Source organism: Oryctolagus cuniculus, chromosome 11, assembly GCF_051225735.1.
Source record: "Oryctolagus cuniculus isolate XC-2025 breed Fujian yellow rabbit chromosome 11, ASM5122573v1, whole genome shotgun sequence".
In the NCBI taxonomy this organism is placed as follows: domain Eukaryota; kingdom Metazoa; phylum Chordata; class Mammalia; order Lagomorpha; family Leporidae; genus Oryctolagus; species Oryctolagus cuniculus.
Window position 1 is genome coordinate 109,498,870 of NC_142877.1, and position 22,023 is coordinate 109,520,892.

The 22,023-nt window shown below is 38.9% G+C and overlaps 1 protein-coding gene across 22 annotated transcripts in view; it reads left to right on the plus strand.

The window, feature by feature from the left end:
• The window catches only part of RIC8B (RIC8 guanine nucleotide exchange factor B), a 125,351-nt gene that overhangs the window by 100,839 nt on the left and 2,489 nt on the right, over positions 1–22,023 (plus strand). For 2 of the 22 annotated variants that reach the window (XR_007919773.3, XR_016216269.1), the window contains 2 exons: positions 9,221–9,340; positions 10,883–11,075. The exons of 2 other annotated variants lie outside the window; for them this stretch is intronic. Coding sequence is in view for 3 of the 20 variants with exons in the window: in XM_017342125.4 (XP_017197614.1) it covers positions 9,221–9,340; positions 12,350–12,389 (160 nt within the window). In the remaining 17 variants the exon portion in view is untranslated. Of the gene's footprint in view, positions 1–9,220; positions 9,341–10,882; positions 11,076–12,349; positions 12,434–16,471; positions 16,611–17,271; positions 17,449–22,023 lie in introns of those variants that run through there. 18 more of the 22 variants (XR_016216271.1, XR_016216273.1, XM_002711424.6 and 15 more) reach the window with 16 other exon arrangements.

Consider the following 22,023-nt stretch of genomic DNA (forward strand, 5'->3'; position numbering starts at 1 on the left):
GATGGGAATAATCAGAGTGGACAGAACCCTACCACAGCTCCTGACACTCTTCACACTCTACACTAGTTCACAAGTACATCCAAAAGCTTACAAAGCATTGTCTCAGGTAAACTCAGTAGTGTTGCCTTCTTGACTTTGTTATTCTGATCTGCTACCATGATACCAGCTGTACAGATAATTTCTTCAGCACAAGACAAAAATATTCCTTTATTTGTTATGATTTTGTTATGCTTCTTAAGTCCTATTATAGTTGTCTTATTTTTGTTGGGACTAGGTAAATAACTTACCTGTTTTTAGTATTTTTGAAGTGAACCAGAAATCAAGAATTGAAGGTTTTTCTTTTTGCCCAGTTTGGGTTGTGATGGTGTATAATAAGATTTAACTACCATTTCTAGGAACTGGGATTTATTGTAAGCAATCGTGGAACATATTGAAATATCTCTGAAAGACCAGAGTTGAAAATAAAATCATTATCACTTCTGCCATGAATACTATTTCCAGAAGTTTACTATCATATGTGATATTTGTGATCACATCACAGTTTTGCACTTCAAAATTGCATTCCCTAATTTTTCTTTTGTATTATAGTTTGAATTAATGGGCAGCAAGGTGGCCAAGTGTGTTAACTGAGCTGAGCTTTGCTTCATTTTCTTTTCCTTTAGATTCACAACCATTAGCTTTCTGTCCTTTATATTAAGGATATTATTCTTCATCAAACAGCCTAATATAGGAGACATTTTGAAAGTACTCTAATTTAAAAAGGCATTTTTGGAGTTTTTAATTGCCTAGATAAAATTTGGTATTCACATATGTATGTATATTTGGTATTCATATATTTGTGTAGCTAAAGAATGATACCACATTACCCTCGTTCCTTCCATTGCTGATATATTGTAAATACTAGGATGCAGTTTCCTATTTACTCTACTTTAATGTTGAATCAGTGTTACATTTATACAAAATCCCTAGGAACTGGTATCTCTTCAAAATATCTTATATCTGAATTTAATTATAGTAAACTCCACAAAAACTTGTAGTTGTTGCATGGCTTCTTTAGTTATTGAAGACTTTAGGAAACTAAAGCTGAGTGAAGTCATAAAAACTTGTCCAGGGCAAACAGTTCATAAGTGGTCAAGTGGCCTGACTGTAGCACTTGTGATTTGGGAGAATTTTGTCATTTGAAGTAGGCAAAGCAAATTTTTTTTGTCTTTCACTCTGCTTTTTGGGAGTAAAACATACATAAAATTCACCATTGTAACCAATTTTAAATGTACCTATCATAGCATTATATACCTTTTCACTGTTTTACAACCATTACCACAGCTGATTCCCAGAACTTGTTCATCTTCCTCAGTGAAACTCTATATTCATTTCCACCCCTTCCAGCCTTTAGTTACTACCATTCTACTTTCTGTCTCTGTGGAATCTAGGAGTCTCATGTAAGTGGAATCATATTCAGTATGTGTCCTTTTGAGATTAATTTTACTTAAAATAATGTCTTTAAGGTTCATATATATTGTAGCATTTGTCAAATTTTCTTTTTAAGGTTGCATAACAATCAGTATGTCCATATATTGTGTTTTTTTAAAAGCTTTTATTTAATAAATATAAATTTCATAGGTACAGCTTTTGGAATACAGTGGTTCTTCCTCCCATACCCACCCTCTCACCCCAACTCCCGTCCCGCTTCCTACTCCCTCTCCCATCCCATTCTTTGTTAAGATTCATTTTTAATTATGTTTATATACAGAAGATCAACTCTGTACTATGTAAATATTTCAACCGTTTGTATCCACACGGACACACAAAGTATAAAGTACTGTTTGAAGACAAGTTTTACCGTTAATTCTCATAGTACAACTCATTAAGGACAGAGGTCCTACATGGGGAGCAAGTGCACAGTGACTCCTGTTGTTGATTTAACAATTGACACTCTTGTTTATGATGTCAGTGATCACCTGAGATTCTTGTCATGAACTGCCAAGGCTATGGAAGCCTTTGATTCCACAAACTGACATTATTTAGATAGGGCCATAAACTGTCAGTATTTATAGACAAGGCCATAAGCAAAGTGGAGGTTCTCTCTTCCCTTCAGAGAAAGGTTCCTCCTTCTTTGATGGTCTCTTTTTTCTACTGGGATCTCAGTCACAGAGATCTTTCATGTAGGCCATTCTTTGCCACCATGTCTTTGCTTCCCATGCCTGAAATGCTCTCATGGGCTTTTTTTTTTTTTTTAACTTTTATTTAATGAATATAAATTTCCAAAGTACAGCTTATGGGTTACAGTGGCTTCCCCCCCATAACGTCCCTCCCACCCGCAACCCTCCCCTTTCCCACTCCCTCTCCCCTTCCATTCACATCAAGATTCATTATCGATTCTCTTTATATACAGAAGATCAGTTTAGCATACATTAAGTAAAGATTTCAACAGTTTGCTCCCACACAGAAACATAAAGTGAAAAATACTGTTTGAGTACTAGTTATAGCATTAAATCTCAATGTATAGCACACTAAGGACAAAGATCCTACATGAGGAGTAAGTGCACAGTGACTCCTGTTGTTGACTTAACAAATTGACACTCTTGTTTATGGCATCAGTAATCTCATGGGCTTTTCAACCAGATCCAGATGCTTTAAGGGCTGATTCTGAGGCCAGAGTGCTGTTTAGGGCATTTGTCATTCTATGAGTCTGCTGTGTGGCCTGCTTCCCAGTGACATTGTGTTTATTCATTCAAACATCAGTAGACACTTGGGTTGTGTATACCTTTTGACTGTTGTGATTGATGATGCTGAACATGGGTGTACTGATACCCAGTCAAGTCTCTGCTTTCACCTTTCTTGAGTATGCACCCAAAAGTGGAATTGCTAGATCTCATGGCATTTTAGGTTTAATTTGTTAAGAAACTGTCATACCATTTTATGCAGCAGCTGCACCATTTTATGTTTCCACCAGCTGGGCACAAGGATTCTCTTTTTTCTGGTCTTCAAAACACCTGCTATTTTCTGGGTGTGTATATTTTGTATAGTCATCTTAATGGATGTGAAGTCAAAGCTTGTGTTTCAACTGATTCTTATTCTTCCTCCAAGCCAATCAAAGGGAAGGATGAGGTTGCCCATTAATTAGCTTCTTGGTCCTCAGGGCATTTATATTTATCTTTCTTTGTTAGAAAATAAGAGAAAATGGCCGGCGCCGCGGCTCACTAGGCTAATCCTCCGCCTAGCGGCGCCGGCACACCGGGTTCTAGTCCCGGTTGGGGCGCCGGATTCTGTCCCGGTTGCCCCTCTTCCAGGCCAGCTCTCTGCTGTGGCCAGGGAGTGCAGTGGAGGATGGCCCAGGTCCTTGGGCCCTGCACCCCATGGGAGACCAGGAAAAACACCTGGCTCCTGGCTCCTGCCATCGGATCAGCCCGGTGCGCCAGCCGCAGCGTGGTGCGCCAGCCACAGCGCGCCGGCCGTGACGGCCATTGGAGGGTGAACCAACGGCAAAGGAAGACCTTTCTCTCTGTCTCTCTCTCACTGTCCACTCTGCCTGTCAAAAAAATAAAAAAATAAAAAAAAAAGAGAAAGTAAATGTAGCTGTATAAACCCCTAAAAACACAAAAGTTATATTTGACCCATTCTAATTCAATAAATATTCACATAAGAGGTGTTTGCAAAAAGTTCTTAGAAAATGTATATTATGAAAAATATCATGATATTAACCCTTTTTTGCACCAAAAATAAACTTATCTTCTAACTCCATTCATCCATGAATTTTTTCTTTTTTCTCATTTTTTAAAAAATATTTATTTATTTGAAAGAGAGATCTTCTGTCCACTGGTTTATACTACAGATGGCCACAATGGCCAGGGCTGGGCCAGACTAAAGCCAGGAGCCAGGAGCTTCTTTCAGATCCACCACATGAGTGCCTGGAACCCAAAAACTGGGCAAACTTCCACTGCTTTTCCCAGGCCATTAGCAGGGAGCTGGATCAGAAGTGGAACAGCCGAGACACGAACTGGTGCCCGTATGGGATACCAACATTGCAGAGGATGACAGCCTGCTACACCACAACTCTGACCCCTTTCCATGAACTTTTTGAAGGACCCTTGTATATGTACAGGTGGTTCTGGCTTTATTTTCATAATACATTGAAAATATAGTCACCTTTAATTAGTATTAGTTAAAATTTTAATAGCCTTCTAACTGGTCTTACAGATGCCCCTCTCCATTCTATTCTCAACATAGCAGTCAGTGGTGATCCTTACAAAACATAAGTCACACCGTGTCAGCTGCTCAAAACTCTTCATTGGCTAAAAACCAGAGTCTGTGCAGTGGTATGCTTGTCCCCTTTTGTACTGTGCTGTTGCCATGCTGACAACTGTATTCTTTGTCCGACACTCCAGACATGCTCCTGTGCCAGATTTTTGCTTTGTCCGTTCTGCCTGGAATGCCTGTTGTCCTGAGAGCTAGTCCGTTTCATTCCCTCACCTCTCACTTTACTCAAATATCACTTTCTAGAGAAGCATTATGAACAGTTGTGACTCTTTTACCTGCACTTAGATTACTCTTTTCTTGCACACTTGTCACCTTCTAACATATAACACAAGCTTCCTTACTCATTAAGTCTGTTGTTTTCTCCACAAAGAAGATAAGCTCCTTTAGGAGAGGTGAGGTAGGGTTTTTGTTTTCATTTTGTCTGATTTTGTTCAAAAATAGTACCTGGCACATGGTAGTAAGCACTTGGTAAATTTTTGGTGAATGAGTTTTTTGAGATGTTGAATAATTTTTTTATTCAGCCAGTACTCAGCATTAGTATATAAAAATGTTTGACCTTCCTACCCTTAGCAAGCTTCACATCTGGTAGGGGAGTGGGAACCAAGGGAATGAAATTCAAGAAACCTCCATTTTGCTGTTTGTACTGGCATGTTGGGGCAAATATTTTGAGTATTTGTTTTCTGTCCCGTGAAGACATTTTTAGTTTCATTCCTATGTCACATCTCCTTCCCCACTTCACCTACCCCATTTCTTTCCTGGTCTAAGCTTACAAAATGCCTTTTCCTAAAAACACTGATCTCCTTCTTGAAAGGTTGCAAATTGTCAGTACATAGACTGATTTAGCTCACAAGTATGTTTTGTTTGGCTTATCCCATGTAGTACTGTTTGGATTGTGTTTTTGTTTTATACAGTGCTTCTTAAAATAATGACTTGCTGGGTCTGGCATTGTGGCATAACGAGTAAAGCCTTTGCCTGCAACACCAGCATCCCATATGGGCGCCAGTTTATGTCCCCACGGCTCCACTTCTGATCCAGCGCCCTGCTAATTGCCTGGGAAAAGCAACAAAAGATGACCCAAGTGTTTGGGCCCCTGCCACCCATGTGGGAGACCCCGATGAAGCTCCTGACTCCTAGCTTCAGCCTGACCCAGCCTTGGCCCTTGGAGCCATCTAAGGAGTAAATCAGCAGATGAAAGCTCTCTCATTTCTCTCTCTCTCTCTGTCTCTGTAACTCTTTCAAGTAAATACATAAATCTTAAAAAAAAAAATTACTTGCCAAGATTTAGGATTCATATGCTTCAGATAAAAATCTGGATATTTGCCTTCTTTAGGAAAAATGCAAATTTTGGTATCTTAGGCCCGCATTCTCAGATGGCAGCCAACTTATGGATCTGAGTAGCTGCGATCCCATCCCCTTCATAGCAGGCATAAGCACCTTTGGTTTGACAGCTTTTCTTTTTCACTTATCTTACCTGCCTAGCCCCTGTAGGGATGTGACATGAGAGTCTCTTCTTTAATCAGAATGCTTTCAGTAAAATTTCAGCCACACATTTTAGATATTGGAGTTTCACATACATGAGTGAACTTTTAATGGCTGTTTCTTGTTAAATGGCCTAGTGCTGTTGATATTGGCCAAAGGTAGCAACAATATGAAGAGCGAGCAAAAGTCCTGAAAAATATTTTCACTATTACGGGTGTGTTCATTCGCTCATACCTTTTACTATGTCTTAATCCTTTTGTCTCCAGGCCTATATAGCTTCTATCAGTTCTTATAATGGTTATATAATATAAACTTCATAGTGAAATATCATAGATAGGAATGATACCTTGTCACCTAATTGGAAGGCAAAATAGCCATAGGATTGGAGTGCTGGGAAGATGGGTATGGGGAGGGAAACAAAGATGAAGTGAGAGAAATTATAAATACAACTACCCAATAAAATGTATTCCACAGTTGGTGTCCTTAAAGCATTTTAAGATTCAGAGTCTTGGAAGAAAAAAAAGTAGCCCTGAATAAGTGTCAAGATCTGGAAACCTTAAACTTTAAGTCTCTGTACTGATAGACCATACTACTTGAGGCTGTAAAGGTGCCTGGTGTTTGTTCAACTGAAAATTATCTATTTTGTGAAACTGTACATCATTGTTGTCATGGTGACTGTTGTTTGTTTTCTCTGACTTCTGGGTAGGGGAGCTACATGAGGCTGTGGAGTGAAGGAAGCACAAGAGGAAAAATTGCGTGCCTTCGCCACAGCACACTGACCTTTTTCCCATAAGAGTAGTGCAGTTCACAGCCCTATCTTGTGTATCTGTGCGTTTGTTTACCTTCTTCCAAGTATCATGGTGGGGAGATGTCTTTTTAAAATAAACAATGAAACATAACTCTCTGGAGAGATTTGGGGCAGGGGTTAGAATGTTTTACTCCACAGGTAAAGGATGAGTTCTGACTGTTGCTTTTATGCTCAGATACCAAAAAATTTTGTTAACTTTAGTAGCCAACTTCATAGCAAGCTGTTAAATCATCTTAGCAGCCAGGGGACTTGACAGGGACTTAGGGAAAACAGACATCATTTACATTAACTCATAAGAGAACCAAGAGAAAATCCAATGTGTCCTAATCCAGGAATTCCTATCCTGACTTTGTGTGCTGCGGTACCCACAATAGCACAGGGCTTACCAGTGTGTCCTCCTGACAGATTTCTTTCATTAGCAATGATGCTTTGTGCTAATGTCATCATACTCCAAAGCAGTCTACAGATCTGATTGTTTAAATCATGCCTCCAGTGAATCTGAGGGAAATCTTAAGAAGCAAATGAGCATGATCTACATAGTTAATATATCTATCTTCCCTTCTTTCTTTTAAGGCCTGATTTCTTTTGTCTGCTTGGCACATGGTCTATATCCAGAATAAGTACCTTTTTTTTTTTTTTAAGACTAGTTGTTTTTATAATTTAGCAGGTGGCAAGAAAGAAACCAGTGAAAACTGATGTCTTGTTTTATAGGCTGGAGCAAATAATAGGTGTGTGATGGAAGTGCATTTTCAGTGTGGCATCTGGATATACCTCCACATCACTCAGAAGCCTTGTCTTTCTCCTTTTTGTTCCTGACTTTTAGGACATAAGATGACCAATTAGGTATTTTTGTCAATGGCCTCTAGCTAGAAGCCCTTTTGTTTTATGAATACCTGAGAAGAGGATATGAAATAGTATACAATTTGTGTCTGAAGCAGCCCAGTAGTGTTTAACTTCATTGTGTATCAGAATCATTCGAAAAACTTAACTAGAGAGATAGTGAGAGAGGAAGAAAGAAACTGAGATTTTGTTGATCTGTGGTGAAATCCAAGATTTTTCTTTAAAGTTTCCCAAGTGATTCTAATGTATAATCAAAGTTAAGACTCAGTGCTAAGCTTGTGTGTTTTCAGGTTGCTTCAGAGTGCCTGAAAGTGCCTTGAGGCTACCCTAAGAGGTAGTATGTTCGTGAGAAACAGAGGGGCTCTAGGCCCCTATTCTTTGCTGTCCCTATCTCCTCTTCTACCTGAGAAGTTGTGGTTCTCTTTTATGTACTGGGTTTCTAAATGGAAAAAAAAACCTTTTTAAACTATAGCTCTACACGTAAGTCTTATGTAAAAATAGCAAGACAGGTTTTAAGTCTGATTTTTTAGGAAGTTGAGCACTGAGTCCCTTCAGAAGAATCTCTGCGTCCTGTAGCCTCTGACCAATGTAGGAAAAGGAAAGGAAACCTGATAGTAACAGGTAACAGTACTCAGTCAGCTGGCCTTAATACGAAACGAGAAGAGCCATGGTCAGCAAAGGAAGTAACTTGACCAAGCAAGTCTCAAGGAGGGTTTGCAAGCTGCCCACCAGAAAATCTTACTGTGATGTCTTTGTTGTGGCCCACATGATTTTTCAAAATCAGGCTGACAGTGTGTTCCAGTCAGTTTACCCAAGTCTCTATCACTCTACATTGTTTATTACTGATCTACTCAGTCATTTGCCTATACTGAAGTCCTAGATCCTGAAAGCTTTGGGTGTTTGTTGACTCTAGAAAGCAATTTATTAGTAATTTGCTATTTGTAGGATATTTCATTTTCTTATTTAAAAAAATAATCTGTATTTGGCTGGTACCAAGATAGTGTAACCTGTTGTCGTCTTCTCCAGAAAAATGTTTAAGTTACAGACTTGAGCAGCTACTGAAAAAGTTATCTTTCATTTCCCCTCAGGGAAAAAAAGTTCAGCTTTTAATTAAGAGAATGCTTGATATTAGAGCTTCATTCAAAGTTTACGTAAGGTATTCATTTCAAGTACTGTACAAGCATTAAATCTATTTCTAGAAAGCTAAGATGGTACACTTGTTTTCTGGTAGGCTAGATTTTATTCCTTTTTAAATCTAGGTCAGATCAGATCTAATTAAAATTATCTTCTGCTTTATCTTTTATTTAAACACTCATTGCCCTCTGTGGTTTCACTAATGGACTAATTTCCTGAGATTATAAATTGGCATGCTTTCATTTCCAGATCGCAGCCTCTCTGTCATTTTTCCAGTTCTTTTTTTTTTTTTTGATGTTTATTTTATGCTGTATCACAAAATGGATTTCCTCATTTCACCTTCTCTGAAATCATTTGTCCCCTTATAATTAATGAATAAGCTTTGCATCCAAGGATATTTATCCAACGGCACCAAATTTTGTATTTTTCAAAAGCAGCCATGCCTTTTTTTTAAAGTTGGCAAGTCAATTTTCGTTTTTTTAAAAAAGACAATAACTTTAGCCCATATCCCAAAGCAAATTAATAGAAAAAGTCCATTTTTAAAAAATTCCTACAGCAGTGCTATACCATAAAATAATGATTGAAATTGCCAATTTTTTGGCTATTATACTCTTTCTTATTATCACCTAAAACTTGGACCAGAGAAGTATAGAAAGAGCATAAATTTAAAACATACAGCATAACTTTTTTTTCTTTTTGTAGCATTAATCTTATCACTGGTCATTTAGAGGAACCAATGCCAAACCCCATAGATGAAATGACAGAAGAACAAAAAGAATATGAAGCCATGAAACTTGTCAACATGCTTGATAAACTTTCCAGGTATTGTATTACCATCCATTTTTTGCTTGGTTTCTAAAAATGTTCTATTTCTTTGTCTCTCTCACTGAGAGTTACCATAGAACAGCAACTCTGGAAATCCATGTTGATTCGAGCAGGGTGGCCCAGGCAGCGGTAGTTCAGAGACCTCTTGGCTCCCCTGGCTTTTCTACAAGTGCCGCTTCTGGATGTGCATTCCTAAACATGGAAACTCTTCAGGCTACGATAGTAACTACTAGGTCACTATAATATTTAACCAACTAACCGCCCTGTCTTCAAAAAGATGCTGTGAGTTAGGTTCAATGATTTTGCTGCTTCTTGTATTTTTGTTTTATTCTGTTTTGGTTTTTGTTCCAAATCATACTGCGCTCCCCTCCACATACACACACCCCATTTTTGATGTGCAAGTTTGCAATTCTGCCTTTTTGGGTTGCTGCTGAAACCAGGAATTCTAAAATGTCATATACCCAGCAGGAAAAGGTAAAAAGAAATAGCTCAAATGAAATATTTTTTAAAAGCAAGCATTTTTATTAATTATGGCCTCTAAAAACAATTTCCCTTCCCCCTCTTGTTTCACCCCCCTCTTCCCCTCCAAAAGTAACTAGTTTTGAAAATAATTAAATCAAGTATATACTAATAAGCAACTAGTCATCTTGAAGGAGTTATTAGAAAATAATTCCTTTTATACTTGGCTGAATTGCTCTGTTTTCCAATCATACATTGAGTTACTGTCTCCTTTAAGCCATCTTGAGTGAGTGCTGTGTGTTAGTGGCAGCTGTCACTTAAAGGTGCATTTCTTTTGGTCATCTGCTTTTTCCTAATAACTAGATCAATAATATATATATGTATGTGTGTGTGTATATATATATATATATTTAACTATATATGCCAGGTTAATATGACTCGGTGAAGTAGCAAATGGAAAGGGAAAGCCAACCATGAAAAAGGAAAGCTATAACAAAGCAGTCAGCTGAGAGGGCACAGCAGGGACTTAGCTGGGAAATGGACAAGAGCATGAGGCTGACAGGAGTGTGACAAGTGTGGGTATTCTGGCGTTCTGCAGTCAACTTCTTTTTTTTAATGATGCTGGTTTTGTGGTAGAAGTTGTTTAGAGGTAGCTTCATTTATCTGCAAAGTTTGACTAGAACTCAGTAATTGTGGCAAAAATAACAATTTCTAAATATGTGTGTATATATGTATGAAACATCTATGTGGTTAGCCTCTTCCAAGGGATCTGATGTAGCTAATGAAACTCAGTGGTATCTGTACAAGAGTCCATCTGGAGGAAGCTGCAGGGCAAAGTGGTAGCAAGGACCCGAGTGGAGCACATTAGAGGGTTAGCAAAGTCAATCAGTTAAGTTGCGTAAGTTCCAATTTTGAATAATGAGTTTTTAATGGTTAAAAACAATGCTGTTCAACTTCCCATCTACCCTGGTTACGCTGAGCTAGATGAGGGAAGGAGCTGCCTCAGACAGTACAGTATAATTTACTTACGTGGCTTACTGGGAGAGACACCAGCATTTCATAAGGCCTCCCTCTCAACAGGCACAGAAACCAAAGGTGCTAGGTCCTTCTCCTTTTAATCTCAGGGGAATCCACATATCCTAGAAGCTGCCAACAAATAAATACACAAACGTCAAGTCTGAAATACCCAAGCTTCTACCTGATTTAAACTATGCCTCAAAGAAGATGCACATTCACCTGGAAACACCCAGCAGATGCCCAACTCAATCTGAAGGTGATGCTGATTTTTGCATGTATAAAGCAGAGCAAATATGTCTTGTGTTGGCTTTGATGGTACCAATTTTGCCATTAAAGTTGAAGCAAAAGGCATCCTTGAGAATAGTCCTAAATCATGTAAACTTTTTGCTTGATGTGTGGTGGGTTTTTTACATTGTCTGCCTTTGTGTGCTTTCTAACATTTGCTCTCACTAATAACAATGACAGATCTGTATAAAGATTAGCAGTGGGCATTTCAAAGAAGGAATGCAAAGAATGAAGCCATTCTTTATGCATCTTACATGTTTGTTGTGCTATATTCCTCATTAGTCTTAAGTTTCTTCTCTCTTTTTTTTTTTTTTTTTGAAGTTAAAAAAAAGGAGAGAGAGATGGCGTACAGTCTAAGTAGACTAAATTTAGTACAATTCAGGGAACATTGACAAAGCTGCCACTCTGTGCAAGGCAGCCAAGGGAGATTCAGAGGTGAACATGGCAGTCTCTGCTTTTAGGAAACTCACATTCTAGTGAAGAAACTGGCTCTAACCTATTCTAGAATACAAGGTAGAAGGAAATGACAAAATGAGGGCTGTGTTGAACTCTAAGCACCCAGGAAAAGGAGCAGTTCGTTCTGTCTGGATGATTCAGAGAGTGTTTCACAGGCAATGTCAGCATTTGCGCTAATCCTAAAATTTAAGAGGTATTTGATAGAAAAATGAAAAATGACCATTCATTCCAGGTAGAGGGAAATTTAAAATCTTATTAATCATTCTTTGGTATTCATAGTCTCCATCTTTGCAAAAAACTCAGGTTGTTTTGTTAACATGTTACCATAGTAATCAAATTTATCAGATTTATCATTGGGGGAAGCAGGGACCAAAGAATTGTCCAAAATATTTCCAAGCTAATGACCAATGGTAATTCATTTCCTATGACAATACACAAAACATTTTCATATACATTCTCTTTCTAGCTTCCTAATAAAGTCAGATTAGGAACTTCATTTTCTAGGACTCAAGACCTTTGCTCTGTCCACTGTGCTACTGTGTCTGTCTGTCACAGTGTTTACCAGAACACTTCCTCCTCATTCCCTCAGCTGTCATCTAGGATGTTCTGCATTCAACCAAGTCTCTGTTGTGCTGAGAGTGTCATGTAGTTTTGTCTGATTAATTTTTCCTTCTCAAAAATGAAATCATTTTCTCCTCCTGAATTAAAAGGTGTGTGAGTAAAAGGATAGGGTTGGAGGTGACGTGGCCAACGAATGGACACTAGACACTTCCTTTTTTCCATCCATAGGAGAGCAGATGTGAAGGACCTGCACCAGGATGGTGGTTAGCAACAGTGGCCCGTGCCAAAGCACTTACCAAAGTGATGACTAAGGTTGGTCATGCCAAGTACCATTACTGAGCCTGGTGTAGGGCATAGATGTTACTCACTTTCAAAATTGTAAAACCACCAATGTAAAACTTAAAATTAAATCCCTGTTTTGCCTCTATGCTGGACGTAACTACTGCCTCAACGAACGCAGCACCTTAGCAACTTTATCTCACCAGAATGTGCAAAGACTCTAGTAGAGAGATTAATAATCAGGTATTTTCTTCTGAGTACCAGTTGACTTAGTAGTATTCCAAGCAGTTTTTTTCTTCTTTAGTATTACTAAAAGGAATATTTTTGTAACATTTGTAGATAAGGGCATTGGCAGTATATCTGGAGGGCTTAAGCATTTGAGAATAATCTGAACCCATTAAATCCCATCATGTTTAGCTAGTACAGTGCTTTATACCCCAAGGTTTCCCCACATGTGATAATGAAATAATGACACAGCTGATACCCAGATTTGAATGTCAATTTTATTGCTCTATTATAATAGCCTACATGGTGCAAGACTTTAAAGTATACTTTGTCAGTTGCATTTCTTGGCGAAACATCATAAAATTCAAGGCTGCAAAGGAATTGCCTAAAGTACTTTGGGTCATGACTGGCTAACTTAAGTATCGAGATACAGAATTCCTTTAATATAAAACAACTGTAATATCTATCAGGTACAAGCATTAAGGCCCGGGCATGAGACTGTAGAAAGCTTCATTTGACATTTTTAATGTGGGAACAGGATGGGAAGGGGTAAAATTTACCCACTTCTCCACCCCCTCTTTCCTTCTCTCACTTGGAAAAAAATAAGCCCCTACAACTCCAGCAGATTAGAATGGGGATTGTGTGTGGTTAAGCAAGTCCAGTATGGTTAGAGTTGCATTTGCCCTGACAACAGCACACACCTCATATATAATAAGGGTACCTTTTCCAAGAAAAGGGAGAAACATTGACTTAAGCTTAAACTAACCCAAGAAAATAGTATTTCAAGTTACTTTGACTTCTGTAATCCCCTTTAGTTCCTTAAATGGACACAGAACTGATTAATCCTCTACTCAGCCCTAACTCCATTACTGTTTTAAAATTTATGTTTATCTAAGTAAATGAATCAGTAGCTATCCTACTATTTCTTCCTTTTCTTACTCTTAGCTGATAATTGATTTTTATTGATGGATTGATGGCCATTTTATATACTATTTGAAACATGGCTTTCTTAATACATGCAGGCATTAAATAGAGGAATAATGACTTTTAATTGAAAGTTTATTTTTAAACTTGCTAACACAAGAGGGACTTGTTACTTTTCAGGCATAAATACTTTGTTTTTCTTTATAGGTGAGTTATTTTACTCTCCTCACAAAAAATTCAACAACTGTTTATCCCTACCTGTGTGGTAAGATAGACAGGTTTAATTTGCTTCTTTTCAGGTGCATTTCAGAAACATGACCCAATTTCTAAAGCTTTGTAAGATCTATTATAGATACAAAAATTTAAAAATCATAATTGTTTCCATCAGAAAATCCTTTATGTCTACACTGATATGGTAACCACCAGCCATGTTGAGCACTTGCAATGTGGTTAGTCCCAATTGGAATATACTTACAAGATTTCAAAGTCTTAGTCTCCCCACCCTCAAAATGTAGAATATCTCATTAAGTGTTTGATATGGATTACATGTTGAAATGAGTATTAGAGCCAACAAAATATATTATGAATTTTACCTATTCTTTTTCAGTGTGGCTACTAAATGTTTAATACCATTTATGGCTTACCCTGTGGTTTACAATTATATTTGTATTAGACAGCTCTGCTCTATAGCATTAAAATGCATTGTAAAGTTGCTTGGAAATTAAATTAAGGGGACTTGGATCCAGTTAGATTAAAACACTCTTAAAGTGGCAAACACTTAAAACACTCTTAAAGTGAAAAGTTTGATATTGTGAGGTTATAGAGGACTCCTTCCAGTGACTAGACAGCTCTGAGTAGGATATCACACTGCCTTTGTATTGCCTGTTGGCAGCCACTGTCTTTTAGATCTGGAGTAGGAATAACAACTCTGAGTTCATAGTTAAAGCAATAGCTGAAATCACTTTTGGCCATTAGAGAAACATCAAGTAAGAATAATCTCCAACTTACTATTCTCCTAGTCACCCCCACCTTTAACTTTTAAAGTCTTCCTGATTGGGCAGAGTATATGAGAACTCCTTTCTGCTGTTTTATTCAGCAGTGTCAATTGGCATGCTGACCACTTATTAATGTTTATTTTGCTAATGTAGACAACAGGATAGAAAATTTCTGTAAATAAATTATCAATAAATAATAAAGAACACCAGCACTTAAGAATAAAACTGAATTTTATTCTTCCAGAACTATCTCTGACATCTTTCTCTATATTTTCTTATAACCATGCTATTTAATGTGAGGTGGGTAGCAATTTAAGTTTTGCATGCAATTCCTCTAACAGGAATGAGAATAATAAAAGACTAATATTTATATAGTGATTTAAGCTTTAAAAAATATTTCCGTATATATTATTTCCAGTGATTGTTAAAATGGCCCTGTGAATTAAATAGAGTAAGAGATATTAAGGAGTAAATGTGTCAAAGATAAAGTGACTAACTCAAGACCAGGCATCCAGTTAAGAACAACTCAGTTCTGTCTTCAGACTCCAGACCTTATCCCGTTTTGAAACGTTACCAACAACTCTGAAGGTTATCAGTCTGATTATTTTGAAATAAGAAAAATAAATTTTTAAATAAATGCAGAAAACAAAAGAGTGGGATTATTTATCTTAGAAGAGAATTAAGATGCAGAGGACATGCATGCCTGCTTTTTCATTGCATTGTTCAGCTCTTCTTGAATATCAGGTTTAATGCTAAATAAATGACTCATATGAAAAACAAAACAAAACCCCAGCTTTAAGAGGGAAATCAGTAAAATTTCTAGTACTATAATAATGTGTTTCTTAATTGTTTTAGGAAGAATAAATACGAATAATCTAACAAATTCCTATTCATGTCATCATGTAATAAAAACCAACTTTCAAAAGACTTCCCAATAGGACTGTTTCTTAGAAAGTTCCCAGACATGGTGATGTGGATAATACACCATATCCATTTGTCTTGTGAATGAATATTTTATGCTGTACATTTTACCTTTCCCATTGCACCCATACCCAAAGTATGAGGGCTGAGGAGAGGATCTCCAGGATCATGTTTAACAGAGGCAGCCTGCAGATTTCGAGTTTGCTGTGGGAAAGCCACCAGACTCATCCATTCTACTGGATAAGTGGCTTTGTGAAAGATGATTCTCACCGGAAAGCACTAGGAAGCCATGAACTGTAGAGTATCTTTCACAGTATCTGAAAATGTTAACCAGCCACAAAGGTTGTATTATTTCTGTGGGAAAAAACAGGCTAAAAACAACATCACAAATTCTTCAGAAATCCATTGCACTTCAGCACAAACTGAAACCTTGATATGAGATGCACCCCAGACTCGGAGTGACAGCCAAGGCTACACATACAGAGCCTCCTCCTTGGGGCTATCAGCGGCTCCATTGTAGCAGGCATGTCTGGAAAAGTTCTGTTAATTAAAATGCTTTATTTATACACTAATTTATCTTACATCTTTCAAATGTGAAAAGGAATTAAATATGAAATGGCTAATTTAAAATGTCAGGGTTCTTTTTTCCAAGCCAACCTTACATTAAGAGCAGGAATCTCCGTGCCAAAGAAATGGTTCCCAATTATCCTGTCTTGGGTTTTGTTATACATTGTACAGAAGTCAACAAAACAAGTATGTAACAGAACCTGTCTAAATAGCAGCCACCCTCATTAAAAAGAGAATTAATCAAGGGGTGATTGAAGGAAGCAATGCCTCATAGACCCTCCCCCCCCATTCTTCTTTTCTAATCATAGAACAAAATATGTTACATAAAAGGATCGGAACTATTATGCAGTACTCAATTAGAGGGAGGTGAATAGGTCTCTAACATGCTGTTTTATCAAAAGAGCAGACTGGTGTTTGCATGACTGTTGTTTCATTACAGACCCTGTCATTAATTCCATGTGTCAATACTGCCCTGTAGTACACAGAGCAGACAAGAAAGAAGAGCCCTTGAAAACAAGGGAATGATTTTTGAGTCGTTATCAAGCTAAGTGGCAAGCGGGAAGCTGAAACTCGTATAGGTAAATTCGAAGGGACTCTTGGGAGATCTGCAAGTGGGAAACAAGAATGCATTTTACCAACTGCTTAATTATGTCCTGTTTTTCAACAAGTACACTTGAACTGAATGCTTTGTTTGTATTGCACAAAACATGTGCTGTGGGCAAGAGTATTCTCTTGCTTCCGGGTCAAGTAAGGTGTTTTATACACATACACATCTGACCTATTCTGCCATGTGCGATTGGGTATGTTAGTATCTGAGCCCCAATGTTGCACTGTCATTTGTGGGGGAAAAGTCACACAGAAACCCACAAGCCTTTAAAAACAAAAACAAAAAGAGAGAGGACCTTATCTAAAGTTCTGAAAAGTTACATAAATCCAAGTACCCCAAAGTACAATACTTACAGAGAAATGGTGGCTCAGGAAAACATTTAAAAATATCTGGAAAATTTTAAAAAAGAGAGATAAATTTAAATATGGTATAAATCCCATCATCTCCCACCCTAGATCTTTAAGAAAGTTTTTTTGGTTTCCATTAGCAGTCCCAAGGGTTAGACCGGGGCAAAATAGGGTTTCCTTTCTTGGACGTGCTTTATCTGTGTCCTCTTGCCTGGCCAAGCCCTTATAGATTATGGTTCCTTATCGTTTAGTAAGATCAAATTTCTAAATGATGTTTCGTTCCAGTTGAACATTCTTGGAGGCTTATCTCTTCCCTGGCCAGATGCCTGATCAGATGAGAAGCCCGCCATGATACTGTCACAGTGCCTAGAATGGGCTCTTTATCCAGTAGACATCACTGTACTTTTTGATGATAACGAGGGCAGTCTTAACTTGTGTTAAGGCCTGTGTATAGCATTGAAGGTAAGTATGAAGGAGTTGTTGCTATGTGAACCTTAATCCTGATACACACTTCGATATATATTATCTCCATTTTACATGACATACATCTATCGGACACTTAGCCGTCCTTTTTAGATAAGACCTTTATGATGCAGGACCAGTAATTCCTCATGAAGTGACCTGTTCCTTGAGAGCCAGGATTCAGTTTGGATCCTTCTTTGTAATACTTACCATTGCTTTGGACTTTTACCTCTATAATCATTGTAGTCACTTGCTGGTTGATTTCCAGGAAGGAGTTGCGGTCTCGGTGTATGTCGGTGACAATTAGGTAGGATGCTTTGGGTGGCTATTAGGTTTAGAATATCTTGATTAGAAACAAAGGCTTAGCAGTAATGAGTTTGAGCATCATTAAACAGCAGCTTTTAAAATCGATTAAAACTATTTAGTAGCCTAATACTTAAGACTCTTAAAATTCATTTAGAATATTGGGGATCATCTTGTCCAACCTCTCATTTTATAAATGGGAAGACTGAAGCCCAGTGAGGCAAATGACTTGCCCAAGGACACCTAGTACATTAGTCAAAGATATGACACTAGAATCTAGATTTCCTGAAGTCCCAAATATAAGAAGCCAAGTCCATACCAATTAGTGGTTGGGAATACCATGTTGTATGATAAAACGGGAGCCTACCTTCTGCCAGGCTGTCAGAACATCTGACGCCATTCACTCATCATGGAAGTAACTCACCAGGGTTAAAATAATGAGGAGGATTCATGAGAAATGGTTCTCTATCATTCTCCATTTATCCCATGTACTGTGTTCTTCCAGTAAACATTTACTGAGCACCTACTGAGTGCTCTCTCCTATACCAGATACTGGCAAACTACAGCCAGGTGAGACATGGACTCTACCCTCAAGTTGCTTATAGTCTAATAGAGATTAGAAAATCCCCAGAAAGCATCATGCAACATTTCCTATGCAATGTTAACATCTTTCCTAATGCTGTAAATCTTGATGATGAAAGTCATCTTTTAGCCAAGGATTTAGCTTTTCTTTTGTTCTTGTTATAGTTATTAGGAGTAGCAAGAGACCCCCATTTCTATTCTCTGTGTGAAAATACCAGGTAATGTCACAAGCAAGTTAAAGTTTAGTTTACAAATACTTGCTGAGGATCTGCTTTCTGCAAGGCACTGTGCTACACATAGGGATATGAAGATTGACTAATTAAAGCATAGAGTATATTTTCTTTTGAACTTGCCAGGACAGTGTTTCATAGTTTTCAAATTTTTAATGAGTCATTTTTAGTAAATATTCTTAAATGTGGGGAACTTAAAAAAAAAAAGGACAAAATTACCTCTGTATTAAAACGCAGACTTGTCATCCTAGGATTCAGGGTCTCTCTTCAAATCCTCTTCTATACTCAGTCTCTGTTTTGAGCTTTCTTTTTCCTTTGCCTCAGCTGAGCCAGCCTGCTTGCCCATCCCTGCACACGGCTAACTCTTGCTTCTGTGCTTCTGCTCAACTAATTCTGCTTCTGAGATGCTTTTCTCTCCATGATTCCATGTCCATCGCTGCTGTTGCAGTCTGGCCCCACATCCACCTCCCACAAGGAGCCTATGGTCAGCGTGCCCATTCCCTGTGCCCTGCCCACATGTGCATGGCCTATGTGACTGGGGAAGGGACATCTCCGTGGTGTTTATTAAAGCTTCCCCTTCTCCGTCCACTTCTTGCTGATTTAGAGCACAACAGACAGGAGATGAAACAACCCAGTCTAACCAGATCAATTACGAAGCCTTTTAGGAATATGTCTCTGTATCAGAGGTTTCACTTTTGTATTTGTGGGCTGAGAGTTAGAAGATAGCAAGGAAGAAGATCAGAAAAATTAGAATAGGGATATGAGAAAGAAGCCTGGGACCCATAAGAAAAAAACTCACATCTGGAAATGAGCCTCTCCTACTCCCAAAAAGGATAAGAAATCTTTCAACAAATTCAAATATATTAAGGGTGTATTGATGAACTGTCAAACTGAGGGAAAGCAGGGCTCTGCCTGTTAATCATCTCAGGCTTGTTCCGTAATTCTTTCACTATTGTTTAATGTGTGTGTGTTTTATCTTCTGGATGGACTGAAAGCTTCTTAAGGACAGGGATCATGTCTTTAATTTGCTTCTGCATATTCTTCCCCTGCTTATTCCTCCCTAGCATGGGGAAACCTGTGAGCATGAAGGAAAGTGCACTGCAACATGTGGGTTCCAACGATGGTCATTCATTATACTGTATACATTATGCAGTCCTAGTTCTGATCCAGAATTAGAACTCAGATCTGCCTGACTCCAAACACTTGTATGTGTTCTTCACTGTACCACAACATCTATTTAAGTCCTTGGTCAGTCACAGAGCTCTTTGAGCTGTACTATTTTAATTACTATTACCATATCTAGTATTATTATGACCCCCATTTCACAGATGGGGGTATTGAAACTCAGAGACTTGCCCAAAATCACACAGCTGGTAAGTGGAGGAATCAGGACTTCAGCCAGACTTCCTGACTCCGGATCTTTTAGTTCTTTCTACAACATCATGTTGCTGCCTTAATTCATTTGCACACATGCATGATTACGTGGCCAGTTTTCACAGATGCCTTTCCTACAGAAATGTCCAGTCCAAGCATCACATGAAGGCACTTCCATTTTAATGGCGGGGGCAGAAGGACAGGGGGAAGGAGAGTGGAATAGGGAATCAAAGCATTAAAAAACAGGCACCTGAGAAAAATAGTTCACAAGTGAGAATTAGAATATGGGGCCCTTCTGTAAATAAATTCCCACAATTTGGCCATAAAGCTAATGTGTATTTTAATTACCATTATAAAATTGGATTAGGGCACAGGGATGAATCTGGTAAGACTGCATTTGATTGCAACATACTCCCAGATGTTGGGAGCTAACCCTGGTATCATGTTGTTGTCAGAGATGCAGTAGTGCGAGTCTCCCTCAGGGGTGATAGTTTATCCACCCAACAATTCATCACTGTCTTGGGTAGAATCCCTGCAGTCCCATCTGCCAGTCCTACTTCTGCCTCTCTCTGCTCTTAAATTCCTATCCCACCTCAGGGTGCCCTCAGTTCAACAAACCTGTAGACCTCAACTCTTACCCCTCCGTGGTTCATTCCCAGAAGCTTGTCCCCTCTCCTTTTCTATCAGTTACTAGTACGTAGTTTCCAATAGCACCAAGTGCTTCAGCACAATCCGAACTAGGAAAATGTTTATTATAAAATATATACAATGCATATTGTAAAATATAGCTGTAGCATGTTTACATCTGTGCTGGAGAGACATTTCAATGGAAACAGATGGTTTCCTGCTCTCCACTTAGCAACATTTCTACCTGGTTGTCATGCAGGCACCTCAAGCTCTGTGTGTCCTGAAAGATTGAGCATCTCCCCACCAGATCTGCTCCATCTCCTGCGTTCTGGCTGCACCGAGTTGTGTCATACCCACTTGGTTCCAAGCTGCAGCCACAGAAACACTCCTCCTTATTCACCTTCACCACGCCCTTCTCCTGTCAGTGGGTCGTCACACCTGCCTCCGCAGTGTTGCCTTTTCTTCCCATGACCTCGGCCCTAATCCAGCTCTGTCTCCTCTCCTCCACACCATCACCGGGACTTCTTAATGACTTGTGTCTGCCACACTGCTGCCGGAGGTGCATTCCTAAACACACTGGACCGAATGCTCGTTACGGGGTCAAATCTAAGCTCCTTACTTTGGCATTTAAAACACTTGGCTGTTGGATCTCAAATTACCTTGCAGCCTTCCCTCCTGCCACTCCTTCACTGAACCTCTTCCCTCCCCAGACAGTGGGCCCTTTCCCAGTTTCATGAGAGCAGAGATGGGACAGATGAACTGACAATCACAGAGGGTTCCACAAAATCACACAGGTCACTTGGACCATACATAACTCTTTACACAGTCTCCATTGCCTGAAATGACCTGGGCCCTGGCACAGGCTACCTCAGCAAACATCTCATGGGTATTGCCTCTCCTCGCCTTCCCCAGGCAGTCTGATAAGTGCTTCATCTCAGGCGCTGCCAGCGTCCATTCATCATTCTCTCAGGCATCCACTCCATTGTCTTCTAAGTTACTGTTTCATTGATTTGTTTTACCTGCACCTCAAGGGCAGCAGCTGTACCCGATGTACCTTTTTCCATATATGACATAGCTCCCATCACATAATTATTGCTCCTCCAGTGCACCGAGGGCAGTTAAACCAGATGTGATGTGTTTCAAGGAGCACTGGAATTCAGGGGAGACCCATGGCCAAGACCTAGCTCTGCCACTAGTTAAGTGACCTTGGGTAAGTCACTCAGTTTCCTTAAAGGGGTTGGACTAAATGATCTCTGAGGCCCCGTCCAACATTAAATTCCTTGATTGTGACCCCATTTCTTAGATTAAGAAACACGTTTTGCACTTCAGAACATTGAGGAACCTCAACCTAGCCAGTCAGCCATCCACATTTCTCAGGTGTTTCATATTCTCAGAGGCAGTCTTGTGGAGCTGGCCAGAGCTGCTTCATTAGGCTCCTGTTGGCTTAACCAGTGACCCC